Here is a 14471-nt window from a genome sequence, read left to right on the forward strand (position 1 = left end):
TTGCCTGGAGAATCCCCATGGACAGAGAGTCCTGGTGGGCTACAGTCCATGGGGTCACAATAGTCAGACACGACGAGTTACTAAGCATACACACCAGTATATTTTTACAGTCTTCTAAACAGGAGGAATTTCTTTCTCCCTGACCTCAAATGTTTGTTTGTTTTTATAGAACACAAAGAATTAACAGATCATCCTCACTATCTAAAGGCAGGAAAAACACTGATTTGGTGATGGATTCAAAACATTTCCATTATCTGCTCCAACAATAAATTCAGGAGAATTCAGGAAAGCAGCCCCTTTCTATTTAACAGATTATATGTATTTCAAATTAGCAAAGGGATATTTGGGGTAGACACTGACAAGAGAATGCATATAAGCATGTAAGAACCAAAGAGAATTAAATCACACTTTTCCTTAAACTTGCCCTAGGGGGAAAAACGTCCAAACTCTTTTGAAAGGATTCCCAGGCTAATACCAAAGGTCATATTAAAAACTGATGCTTTTCCACATGGTCATATTTGATTATCACTTAAGTAGTTCATAAGCAAACACAAAAGCTTCAGGATTAAGCAATAAAAGGGGTCTTCATCAAAGTGCTATCAAGTAATTGGTGGGATTTTTGCCACATGGATCTAAACTTCTGGTTTCCTAGAAACTAATGCAAAAACTAAACTGAGCTAATAATTGACTAATAATGATCTCACATGGCCCATGCAGTCTTACCACTTTTTCTTTTAATTCACTGTGGGGCCAGATTTAAAACAAGTGTAACAATTCATGAGCTACCTGCAGGTATCCTGGAAACACTGAAATGGAACCTGTAACTTTTCACCATGGGGAAAAAATAAGGTTGCTTTAATACAGAGTTCCAACATGTCACCAATCTACAGGGAATAATCCAGCAGTCACTTCTGTTTGATTAAAGCCTTCTTCTTTTTGAAACACTAGTGCAGCACCACCCCCAGTACACTTGGGTTGTTTATTGATGGCTTATGACAAGGTCACACCAGGAGTCCTAGGGTAAGAAACAAGCCATTTCACAACTGTCAGATGACCAGAGTTGCAGGATCACCCTTTTCTAAATTATTAGTAATGGAGTTACCAGATATTCCCAAGTCAAACTTAATTCTGGAATACTTGTGAATATAGAGGAATGATGCAAGAAGTAAACATGTCTAGAGAGTTATAATCTGATAAGTCAAGTATTACAATTAAGAGTAGCAACAAGGTTTGGCACTGGAATTAACAAGGTTAGATCTCCAGCCATTATCTGGCTGTTAGGCAAATCAGGTGTCAGTAAATCGAGGGGCAGGGTGGTTAAAGATGGTTGATTACTGGCTCATGATAATTTCCTACAATGCTCACAATAATATTCTTTATTTCTTGTCATCACAGAATTCCATAATAATAATCTCTTGAGTTGTAATTTTTCTTTTTGTGGACAATCAAGACAGAGTCAACAAGTATTCCTGTTATCTATTATAACCAAGAAGTAAAACTATAGTTTAAGAAAAATTATCTGCCATTATATTGTGACTTGACAACTTATCCACTATTAGATAAAAACAAATTAGTTCTGGCAGATTTGGGACTTGGCAGTTCAAAATATGAATAGCAAATGTAAAAGCATGAAAATGGCATTACTATTATGTTTTAAGAGGATAATACACCTTTAAAGGGTGCCAGTGATTACATACTGTAAACAACTGCTGCCAATCAATTTAGAAAGTGGCAGGCAGCATGTCAATGTAACATGGCAAATTCCATTCAACCAACCTAATGCTTCCTACTCAAGTCACTATTTCTTAACGGGAGCAGTGGGGCTGGATATCATCTTTGCACTTCATAATCTGTTTCAAATTGCAAAAACAGACTACAGCACAGAGAACGCAGGGCATTTCCAGGAGTCCTCTGAAATCTGTGCAGTAACAGTCTCTAAAATCAAAATGAATCCTGAATGTTAAGGTCACTTTCTGACCCTATCCTGCAGCAAAGCTGAGGGAGACTGAGTGCTCTCACAACCGAGGCAAACTGGACTTTAATTCCTAACTGCTCCACCTCTCCACAGAATACACTTGCAAACTGTGGTCATGTGGAATGAAGAAATGGAAATTTTCTCTATGATCTGAATGAATATTCACGGGTCTCACTAAACAGCGTTTAATGGCACTCTATTCTTGGAGTTTTTAAATAGCTGAATATTCAGATATGCACATGCCTATTTTCTTTTATTCAAGGGTCCTCAATTCTCCATTTCCTTGAATTCTTTAACGTATTTTTAAACAATTATACTTCAGAGTGATATTTTATGAAATTAGGTGCTAAACTTTGAGCTAATCACTATTTTAGTTTCTTTTTGATGGTAATTTAATAAGCATTTCATTCTTCAATCTCTCTCAGTTACTTCTTTTTTTTTAAATGTGTCTGTCAGCTCATAACTCATAACCTGGGACTTAACTTTCTAAATGTATCTCAGCTGAGATAAACAGGATAGTCTGATATACCTTTTCGTTTTTTTACTATTGGAGTATATTGCTTTGCAAAGTTGCGTTAGTTTTTGCTATACATCACAAAGTGAATCAGCTACGAAAGTGAAAAGTGAAAGTGTTACTCACTCAGTCGTGTCCAACTCTTTGAGACCCTACGGACTGTAGCCCACCAGGCTGCTCTATCCATGGACTTCTCCAGGCAATAATACTGAAGTGGGTTGCCATTCCCTTCTCCAACAGGTCTTCCTGACCCAGGGATCAAACCTGGGTTTCCCGCCTTGCAGATAGATTCTTTACCGTCTAAGCCACCAGGGAATCAGCTATATGTATACATATATCCCCTCCCTCTTGCTGCTGCTGCTGCTAAGTCGCTTCAGTCGTGTCCGACTTTGTGCAACGCCAAAGACGGCGGCCCACCAGGCTCCGCCGTCCCTGGGATTCTCCAGGCAAGAACACTGGAGTGAGTTGCCATTTCCTTCTCCAATGCATGAAAGTGAAAAGTGAAAGTGAAGTCGCTCAGTCGTGTCTGACTCTTGGCGACCCCATGGACTGCAGCCTACCAGGCTCCTCCGTCCATGGGATTTTCCAGGCAAGAGTACTGGAGTGGGTGCCATTGCCTTCTCCGCCTCCCTCTTGAGCCTCCTGATAAACTTTGAAATGGCTTGACCAGTTTTTGCATTGAAGAGACTACACATCTCATCACCCCATGAAAGGCCACTGCTGCTGCCACTGTACTGGGGACTTTATCTCAAAGTTATTCATAATGTGGACAAAGGCTGCTGAATCCCAAACACATCAGGCTTTCACATGCAGAACCCCTCATAATCCAATTCTAAATACCAAACTGGGACTATAAGTAAAAGGTTATGACACAACCGAAAAAAAAGTGTTGTTTTTTTCCCCCTCAAGAGAGACAAAGTAAATTTAGTTGCAATTTCATTTCTTCTAGAGGAGTTTCTAGGATTCAACATAACATTAAATTTTTAGCCTGTCTCTTTAATTCGAGAAATTGTAACAACGACGACAGATGGCACACAGAACTGACTTATGTCCTCTATTCTTTACTGAAGAAGGGAGTGCATGGAAACTTTGATAAAGGCAGAAGCTACAGTATGCAGGTCACTATTAAAATCATCCAGTGACTCTCTGGACAGTTAGGAGCAGAACGTTCAGGCTTCCTTTTTTAGATATTCTTGAAAACCAGCGCAATGGTAGGTTGCCAATGGTGATCACAGCCCTGATGTTCAGTACCCTCCTGTCCCAATAAGAACATGATGGATGTGCCATTAGCTCTGAACCTCCGCAACCTCTGAAATTACCTCTCTTCCCACCCCAATCTCCCGCCCCCATCCCTCAAAATCATTATGAAATAGGAAGAACACTCAAGCTTACAGTTAATTGGAAACACTGCAAGAGAAGCGGAATGCTTAGGACAGCATGTCCACAGGAAAATAAATCACCCAGTATTGTTATTTAATGCATTGTGACATCATTTCCTGAAATTAAACAGAGATGACACCAATTCAGACGATCTCCAGTATAAGGTTCCATTCAAATAATTCACAGATGTTTTCTCCCGGCAAGCAGGAAAACAATGCAAAGGCTGAGGCCATGGGCGGCCTCCCTCGGCTACGTATTTGCGGGAGGCTCTTTCTGCTGGTGTTTTTCAGCTGTGTGTTCTGCACAGGCGCCTCCTCACAGGCATGTCTCAGCCCATGAGCCTCACTCATATTCCGGGCACATCTGTATCCCTGAACATGAGAAAGGCCATCTTTCACTGTGTAAGTAAGGCCAACATTTTCTATTTGGTATTACGTTAGCCGATAGCAATTAGTATTAAAGTAGATGGATCTCAGAATCATGAGGGCACTAATTTCCAAGTAGAAATAGCTAATGTCCCTGAAATACTGATTCAATTAACCATTCGAGGCCCTTAAAAAGACGTCTAACGATGGACATTATCACAGTGTCTCCATGGATACGCTTGTGGAAATGGACAAGTGGAGAAACTGGGGTGGAGAAGAAGGCAACACCACATCTATCACCCGTGGTGATTTCATGAGGTACCAGAGACCTTGAGCTGAAGGAGTCCAAGCACACACCAAAAGCCAAAGCCCCTGACGTCTGCGCCACACAGTACAGTTTACAAACTGGTCTCACCATCTGAGCCTCACAGCCCCCCAACCAACTAAGCAGAGCACATGTCTACTCTTCATTTCATAGGTCTGGAAATAGGTTCAGATTTCCAAGATTTCCAACTCACCCAAGATTACAGAGCACAAACCTAAGCCTAAAATTTCACATCCAGTGACCCTTTTTACAAACCCACACTGTACTGTCTCTCAGACAGCCTAGACTTGAATGCTCCAAGGAAGCAGAGACTAGACTCTGTTCATGTACTTCCCTTATGGGAAGGGGAGGTTCTCTACAAAAAGGAGGCCCTCCCGGAGGCATTATGAACTACTCCACAGCCTTTTTCTTCTCTATCTCCCACTCCATCCTGGAAGACTCTCACCAGGATGCTCTGGCTTTCCGTGGGCACCTAGACTCTCTGATGAGAGCACCTAGAATCACTGAACAGCCATCTGATGTTTGCGTGCCTGTGTGCTAAGTCACTTCAGTCATTTCTGACTCTTTTGCAACCCCTTGGACTGTAAACCCATCAGGCGCCTCTGTCCATAAGATTCTCCAGGCAAGAATACTGGAATGGGTTGCCATACCCTCCTCCAGGGGATCTTTCTGACCCAGGGAAGGAACCTGCGTCTGCTGCATTGGCCGGCGGCTTCTTTACCACTCGCACTACCTGGGAAGCCCCATCTGACATTTACATGCCTCTAGAAGGCAGAAATTAGACTATGTTATCTCCTGCTGACTTGTTTGGCAAAGTCAGTCTCTCCATCTCACAGAGTCCCAGGAAGGTACGTGATCATTTTGGTTGCCCAGTTCTACTGGTCAGAGTCTCCTGGTAGCTATTCAACCAAATTAAAAGTTGAAATTATAGTTGCTTTCCATTACATACCTATTGCTTTCCATTATATACCCAGGCATGGAGCCGAATAGTTTACATTGTCTCATTTAATGCCTGCAACACCTTACTGAGTTGGTTCTAAAATTATCCCCATTCTATTGATACGGAAAGTGAAGTCCAGAGACCTCGGTGCTCAAGACCAAAAATCTACTGCGCTGCAGATTTCAGACCCCTGTGCTCTTAACCTTGACACTGTATCACCTCCTTGAGAAAAGCAACTATCTGGATCTATATAAGATGAAGAGAAACAGTTAAAGGACAAAATAGTCTAGTCTTGCCTTCCTCTGTCTCTCATTCTCTCTTCTGTGTGTGTGTGTGTGTATACACATACAACAAAAAATTTGAGATGACTAGACTGACTGTGATATGGTCTTGAATTAACTAGAGAAGAGATATCTTTCTCTATGTAACATGGGACTGTATTTATTCGTGATTTGGGTTCACTGTGTCTGTGAAACAATATACTTTAAATCACATTTTCATTACTCAAAACAGACCTTCACAAAATCCCATGAAACAAACTCTAATAGGCAGGGAGTGAAACCAGCGAACACCTGAGAGACAGGCTTCATTCTGCTTCCTTTCCCAGCAGAGATATGGCAAGAGGCTAAGCATTTTGCCATGAACAAAGGGCAGAGTTTTTAGAACCTGCAGTTTCCAGGAGGCTGCAGGATATTGTATCACTTTGAAATAAATTTGCTTCTGATTCTGTACACATAGCTTTGAAAGAAGTCCCACATCTGCTAAGGGTGAGCTTTATCCCTATGTTTTCAAATAAGAAAAACTGTCGTCAGAAACGGGTATGAGCAAGTGGTGTCTTTGTCTGAGCACTTCCTGTTTTCATTCCATGATCAAATATATTCTTTGCAGCACAACTAGGGGAGCTCTTGAAGGTGGCAAGTGGAGGAGCCTGAGAGCCTAATTGAGTACACAAGGGCTTCTTGGCGTGGAGGAGTTTTTCATGGTTAAGAATAAACCGTCAGCCCGGGTATTATTTCTTGCTGTTTCTTTCTTTAACTATCTTTGAAGTCAAATAAAAACAGTTGTAATGGCAGGCTTACTTTTATGATATCATAATCTCCATGTGTTAGGGAAAAGAATATACTTCCCTAGGATTTCCCTACGATTTTTTGCCATTGGGTACTTTCCAGGAAAAGCACATACATTCCAACAGATTCTTTCCTCCATCTTCACTAGATTTCTTAGTCTTAGAAGCCAGGCAGAGCCGTCCACCAATAGAAGAGGGGGTAAGAGTAACATACGACACGTTTCGCTGGTTGAATTTCTAAGAAGTATTTACTTGGATTTATTTCCTTAAAATTACTGTGAGGATTTAAATATGTGGGTTTATTTCCTTAAAATCATTGTGATGTTTAAAGGACATTCTGGAAATTGGTAGTTAGAAACTAGAAACTAATTATTTAGCTTCAGACTAAGCAAGTTTAAAGTGCTTAACTCAATATGGAAATTCCTCAATTCATCAAAGAGTTTGGTTTATTACGGCCACCTTGGATTTAGTTTAAATATTCTCCTCAATATCATCGATCAGCTGTGAGTTTATTACCTCCTCCCCTAAAGCTGGCGGAGCACAGGAATTTGAGAGTGTTTTAAAACTGTTACAGTTGTAGTGGAACTTGTTCTTCCAAGAAAACTGAAGGTTAATGATTTTTGTCATATTGAGACTAAGACTTAACAATTGCTACAGTTGGCCTTTGTTGAGATGGGGTTCTTTTTTCTCTGGGCCTTTTGAGGTATTCAGAATAGGTGACAATAGCTTGCAGTTGAGAACATATGTAGAGAGACCCCTGTGGCTTATTGGGAAAAGTTGCTCCATGCTGGTTGGGTGTTTGGAAAAAAAAAAATACAACCAGAGTTCTTTTATGTTCTGCTAGTTAATGAATGCATGAATGTCAAAATGGGCCAATGGCCCATTCAGGGGGCAAAGCCTCAGCAACCCCCTTCTTTAAGAACACATCCTGAGATCCAAAATACATTTGCTTAACAAATTAAAATAATGAGATAATTCAATTAGCTTCTTTTTTAAAAAAGAAAGAAAAAAGGGTACATCGGGGATTATTGTAATACAAGAGCAGGTCATACTGCACAAAGGGGAACAAACCAGTTTGAAATAATGTTAAAGAGACTAATAACGAAGGAATGCACATTGAATCATGCACTTGTAAAGAAATTTACATGAAATAATAATTTAGACTACATCTATTTTCAGTGAGCTAGAGCCAACATTTCACTTTGAAAGTTGAAATTAATTAAATGACAGAAAAATATAGTGGGGCATCTCTATTTCCAAGAACTTCCTCATGCCTGTTAGTGCATAAGAAAAGGGGTCTAAATTAACATGTCGCTAGTTAGGGGGCTCTATTCTTGGTTTCTGCGCTCAGAATTATAGCTGAGTAAATCTTTCAGCTCATTAAAGATTGGAAAGTAAAAGTTTTACAGGACCATCCTCATCAAAGTTACTGAACCTCTTCTCTGCAGCTGGGGTGATGCTGGGATAAAGAGGGAAGATGTTGTCAAAGGGAAAGTGGAGGAGAATTTCCTTACATACAAGGGAGGTGCAGGAAAGGCTGGGGAGAAGAGCAGAGAGGGAGATGGACAGACAAAGCCAGTGGGGAAAGTAATAAAGGGGCATGGTGTAAAAGAAGGTTGTGGGGAGGAGAAAAAGAAAGCCCTTAATGGAAAATAAAAAGGAAGCGGCGTACTGAGAGGAGAGGATGACAGCTCTGAGTGTAACCAACACACGAGTGCGGGAAAGCAGCCTGCAACGTGCAGATCCGTTTGAAAAATGGAGAAATGGCAGGTCCAGAGAACTTAATGGACTTGACTGAGGTTCAGCCAGGACTCAGGAAAACTGAACTCAAAATGTCAGTTTCCCAACTCTCCGGCTCAGGTTCTTTGAGTCTTCTCTCCCCACGGTAAAGACAGGCATTAATTAAAGTTTTCAGCTGGACAGAGAATTCTGCACAAAGCCTCGTGCATATTTATCTAGATGAAAGCACCCTCGGGGTGGGGAGAAGGTACACAGTACATAGTACTGAGTAAACAGCACAGCCACAAGGAGCACCCAGGAATCTATGGTCCCACACAATTCCTCGCCTACAGTCAGGGTGCACAGTGGGTTCAACCCAGGATGACAGGGATATGGGAGGTAAGATACCAGCTGGCCAAGCAGGAGGTCCAATAGGCTCTGGACACTTGGAGGAAGAGTCAAGGCACAGACCAGGGCGGTGAAGGAGAGAGTTGGCTTTAAGAGAGAAGTGTAGAGTAAGTCTTCTCTATTTGGAAAGGTTACGGGAGCAGGCAACTTTTTAAAAATAAGTAAAGCAAACAGCACTCTGCTTCTCCTATTTCCTCCCTTTGATGCTGAGCATTTTGATGGCAGAGGTTGTAAGGTTGATATGCAACTGCTCATGGTGATCATGATTCTAGCAAAGTCATCATAGTGTGTAGAAAGGGCACAGAGCTGGGGTCAAGGAAGGCTTGGGGCCTGATCGCAGCTGGACCTTGAGCCAATCACTTCCCTTTGTGGGTCTGAGCTTCCTGGTTTGTAAACAAAGCAGCTGCATTCTCTAAGATTCTGCCGTTCTATGATGTTGGGTTTTTTTTTGACTGAGGGGCTGAAAATACATGGGGATGTTTGCTTGAAAAGTAATTGCTGAACTCTTTACTTTCAACCAAGGAATGCTGAGCACGCAGGGAGCCAGCGGGAGGAAATCAGACAGGTGAGCTGGTGGGAGAAGCCAGTTGCCTGCCATCTACTCGCCCCACCCTGCCTTTCTTACTTGCTACTCTAACCAAACAAACCTTCAGTTAAAAATGAGAAACCCCTCCCCTCGCACTCATTCGACTTCCAAATTAAAAACATTTTACAGGTTAGTAAATCTCCAGCTGAGGTGATGTAGCAAAGAACAGCTGTGAAGTAATTTTGATAATGATGAGAATAATAACCACATGGCAAGGTTCAGGGCTTTGCTGTTGCAGCTTCAGTGCTCTTGAATAGATAAAAGTGATTAAATACTCCTGATTATCCCTGACCAATATGTAATGGATTTACAGCCCTTTCAATTAGTCAGTATTTGCTTAGGACTCATTATTTTGTCTTTGGTTAAGTAATCAGCCCAGAGACGGCATGTTCGGTCTAATTCCTCTGAGCCCAGTCAGCGCAGGGCCCTGACCTTTGAAATGGCCATAGCTGCAAGGCAAGAATAACCACTGCCACGGCAGCCTCGTTGGTACTCCCAGCTAATCCTGACACCACCGGCCAGATCGATACACCTTAGTTTGCTACTAATGTCCTTACATCAAAATGGCCGATTTAGGAATGTGAATCTATCATGTTGCCCTCCCTGCTGCCGCCCCACCCCTCGCCCTTTGGAGCCCTGCTGAAAGAGTCGCTCAGCAGCCACCACCATAAATAAACGTGGAACCTTGTCCTGGACTCATGACACTGTAACTAATGTCATTCAGCATGGCAACCCACAAGTTGGATAATCAAAGACCTTCAGCTTTCAATGTGCTACTCTATTTTTAAGCTGCAGCCTAAATAGAATGGCCTGAAAACAATCTTATAGCAAGAAACAGCCTCTGACATCTTTACTATTTTCCCAGAATTTTCAAATGAAGAGTAAAATGCGAGCATGTAGTTCCTCTGCAAAAATATATTGTAATTTTTTGGCCTTGAGGGTCTCAGTCAATAGTGTGTATGTATATATATATATATATATATATGTATATATATATATGTATATATATATATGACACATAAAACCAATTGCAAACAGGAAGATAAACTGTTACTTGGAAAATGCTACACATTGTTGATCTTTCCCCATAAGTGTACAGGATCGGCTTGTAAGATAATGGACTTGAACCGCTAAAAAAGAATCTTTGATCTCTACCTTAGAAACAAAGGCATTATAGCACCTATAACCCTTCTGTGGTTGTCATATAAACACGTGACATGTTGCAAGCTGCTTTAGCGATTAGAGCTACCCCTGATACCAGGCACTTGGACATACTTGTGGCAAGGTGCTTTTTTTTTTTGCCTCCTAAGAAGATGGCTTTCGTTAAGAGTGTAATCAGCAACATTTATGGATTCATGAGCTTCTCACAGCTGTTTCCCTTGGTAGCAGTTGCATTAGCTGAAGTTGCTCTCATACCTTTTTGCATAAACAACACATTTACTTATATAGACTTTTTAGAGCCCTAAATCATTTTGAATAAGGTCCATTCCTGACCTATGGAAATAAAAACTCCTCCTTTCTACAGGGTGCTCTTTGGGTGGTAAGAATTGATAAAAACCTCAACTGCCCTGTTAGCCATCAGATTTCAAGAAAGGGAAAATAGGCACCTCATTTTTAAAAAATCTGTATGAGCCCATCTAATGTGCTAGGAGAAGGCAAAACAACAAAACTTATTTTTTGCTTTCATCTTGACTTACTGTGAGATGCTGGAAGAGCCATGCTCTCATGATATTTGTTGCTACTTTGGGGAAAATGCCTCTTTTCTTCTGACGTTTTTTGTCCTTGTCTGGATCATCATCGTCACCTGTGCCAGGTGAAGCTACACTGTTGTCTAAACCATCCCCTAGTAGAAAGAAATGAAAATACATTAGAGAAAACACAGAAAGGGTGCCAACAACAATGAGCAGCTAATGATGAGCTCAGCTAAGCTTGTTGAAAGAAATCCATTAAGCGGGTATATTCTCTTTCATTAAAGTATAATTGGAGACACAAATATGTAAAAGACAAAATTAAACCAGGCCTCTTCAAATGTTAATTTTGTGTGTCTCACACTCTCCCATATCATTAATTCAATTATAATTGTGCTCTTGACACAGTGCAGTAGCTCTTCGTCAATTATGGAATCCAATGTGGGAAAACCGCCATCAGAAAACCCATTCGGTGCAAATGCATCCCCATGCCCAGAGTGAACACATACTGTAGGGTAATCAAGTTAAATGTTCTGTAGTCTATATATTCTAGGCTGCCTGCATAGGTGACAGTAAGTGTGTCACTGTTCATTGCACATAACACACTGCCTGCTCAGTGCCTCCTGGAACTGTCACCTCCCAAGCACACACATTCACATACTCCTCAGATGACCCTGGACTCAGCATCCGCGTGACAGGAAAACTTTTAGCTCTCTGCACCACTGATCATTATCATTAAAAAACAAAAAAGATGCACATCAAGGTAGGGTGCTCACTTAATCAGAGGTTTCTATCAACATCTTTCTCTTCTGTGCTTTTCTCTGCCATTAATTGTGCATTAGCAAAAATCATTTACTTTTAACAGTCATAGTTATTTTTTCTTGCCCTCCGGCAAAAATGCCTTGAAAGCCTGCCTGGAGGGCATCTAAATTATGTATCTGAAAAACTCTTCTGGCAAGGCATTGCAGGACCCCTACTTTCTTAAAATTCATACGAGCACGTCTTCCTGTTTTTGGGAAGGCATCAATCAAGAGGAGCAATATATGCCATATCCCTACATTAATATTTGAACTAATAACTTTAAAAAAAGGAAAGAAACAAGATCCGACTTGTGGCATAATCAAATGCAAAATAAATGAAGAATACGGGGACAGCACTGGGGCTTTATAGATGGCTGTGTTTTCCTTGCACATCATTAGCCTGGAGCCACACGAAAGAGGAAAACAGAGAAGTGGAGAGTTTATGCTCCCTGCTGGTGTTTAAGAAGCCAGGGTCCTGGAAGAACATCTGGGAATTGCGCTGAGATGGGGGTTTTTGTAATTTAAGAATAGACATTCATTAGCAGTAAATGCCATAAATCCCATGCTAAGTAAAAACCTTGTCCAAGAAAGCCTAAAACAATAAACTCTGTGCTCAATGTAGCCTGAGCTAGACGCTCCGCAGCTTCCCCGGGAATGCTATAGATCCACCAGCTCCTTCCCAGACCAGCTCCCTCCTCCTGGACTGGGCCACACTGGGGACATCCTGCCATGGGCCCCTTGCCTCCTAACCTGTCCCGACTGTCTGCTCTGTGGGCTTCCCCATACCTGTTCTTTTCCCTTCTCGCCACAAAACCCCTCAACCTTCTTTGACCAGAGAAGCAGAAAAGCCACAGCAAAGAGCTGGCAGATTAATTTTATTGACATTTCCATTTTCACTGCAATGTGATACCCTCCATCACATGGAAGAGATGACCCTCACTATTTACAGACTGACAGGCCACTTCATTACAACCACCCTGCCCCAAGGCAAAGCAGATCCCTTCCATCTGCCCAAACACTAGAGCATGACCCCGAAGTTGCTGTTCTCTTTTTCTTTGCCGTCTGTTATGATAAAAAAAAAAAAAGAGTGAATTGAAAGGACCCCAAATAGTCAAAGAACTAATCAGGAGTACAGGGAAACAAAAGGCATTTGACTTATGAATCCTGGATGGATGGGATCTATCTAGTCTTCATCTGTCTACCCTCCCTGCACACTCATGTACACCAGGGGGTCACTTGCACAAGGACACACACACACAAGCTCGAGCAGAGACACGCGTACACACTTTCCACCATGCCAAGGAACTGCTGCAAGGCAAATTCTCACCCACACTAATGGCTTCTGACTGCTCCTTGGCAACCCTAGCATTTTAACCTGGGTGGATGTGCTCTCCAAAATACAGACACTGGCGCGATCTCATCATCTGTTCATGTGACACAGATGGAGAGTGGCTATTAGGAGCCAGGCAGTGGGCCTTGGGGATCTGAGGTACTGTTCTGTAGCCTGAGGCGATTTTGAAAAGCAGTACCCGGAGATGAGGGGCAAAAAAAAAAAAATCCACACTGCAAGTGCAAGTTTGAAGTCAGTCAGTCTGTCTGTCGACCTACCACGGATAAAGATATCTTTGTCTCTGGATGGAAAAATCTACGCGGGCTATCTGGATGTACATTTCGGATAATGTATGTATGGAATGGCTCTTCCTTCAATGTCTTCCAAATATAAAAACACACACTGTAAACAATGCCTGTGTGTATATATTTCTTCCTAAGCACATATGGTTTCTGTGTATATGTTTAAGCTGAAATTGTCAGGATTTTGTTAAAATCTCATTTTAGCTTTTTTTGATAGATTTTTTGGATATACTTATTTTAAAAGGTTAATGGCTTTAATTAAAGTAAGTTCAACAACAACAAAAAAGGCACTTGCCTTTTTTAACCCAATCAATGACCTTAAAAAATGAGAGACAGCATTTCCATGGAGTATTTTCTCTTGCTAAAAAGCAGAGAGGGTTTCTAACACCTTCAAACTATATGATTCACTACATTTAGCTCAAGAAAAAAATATAGCTGGATTGAGCATCCTTCGATGACTGACTTAAACTGGAGAAGACAGGAACATTACATGCATTTTAATATATAGCAGTCCATTTTATACAAATGTTGTTAAATATTTGAATTTGAATCCACTGTAACAAATAATTGTAGATAAAAATGAGCCTATTTTTATAATAACCAGATACTAGACATTAGATTTTTTAAATTAATATTATTGTTTATACCTCTATAAAGATGGGAATTTCCTTTTCCAAACACACAATAAATTTGTTTTTCCAACGGATTGTGAACCAACTCCAGCACAGAGGACTAACAATAGCTATTTTTCTTTTAAAAGGCAACCATGTGATCTGCACCCTAAAACAAAACCATGCAAATGATACTAAAGAAACCCTTAAAATGTATACTGTCTCCTTGTTTTAGGGCTGTATGTGTATTGGGATAGTTGGCAATCCTTGACATAGATGCCAAATGAGTTTCTGTGCCGAAAAGGGTGGGTATACGGGCACAGATGCATGTGTCAAAGGAGGTACAGGAGGTAACAGCATATGTCTCGGCATCTGAAGTCAGGGTTCAAGAGTGTGGAGTCCTTGGCTGGGGCAGGACTGTGTCTTGTTAATCATTTTATCCTGAGAGCACACCTCCAGGTC

General features: G+C 41.3%; 1 protein-coding gene across 8 annotated transcripts in view; it reads right to left on the minus strand.

Moving 5' to 3' along the window:
• The window catches only part of MEIS2 (Meis homeobox 2), a 220396-nt gene that overhangs the window by 145301 nt on the left and 60624 nt on the right, over positions 1-14471 (minus strand). For all 8 annotated transcript variants that reach the window (XM_043471417.1, XM_043471414.1, XM_043471415.1 and 5 more), the window contains one exon: positions 10976-11121. In XM_043471417.1, the coding sequence (XP_043327352.1) occupies positions 10976-11121 (146 nt within the window). The remainder of the gene's footprint in view (positions 1-10975; positions 11122-14471) is intronic.

Source organism: Cervus canadensis, chromosome 6, assembly GCF_019320065.1.
Source record: "Cervus canadensis isolate Bull #8, Minnesota chromosome 6, ASM1932006v1, whole genome shotgun sequence".
NCBI classification, from domain to species: Eukaryota; Metazoa; Chordata; class Mammalia; order Artiodactyla; family Cervidae; genus Cervus; species Cervus canadensis.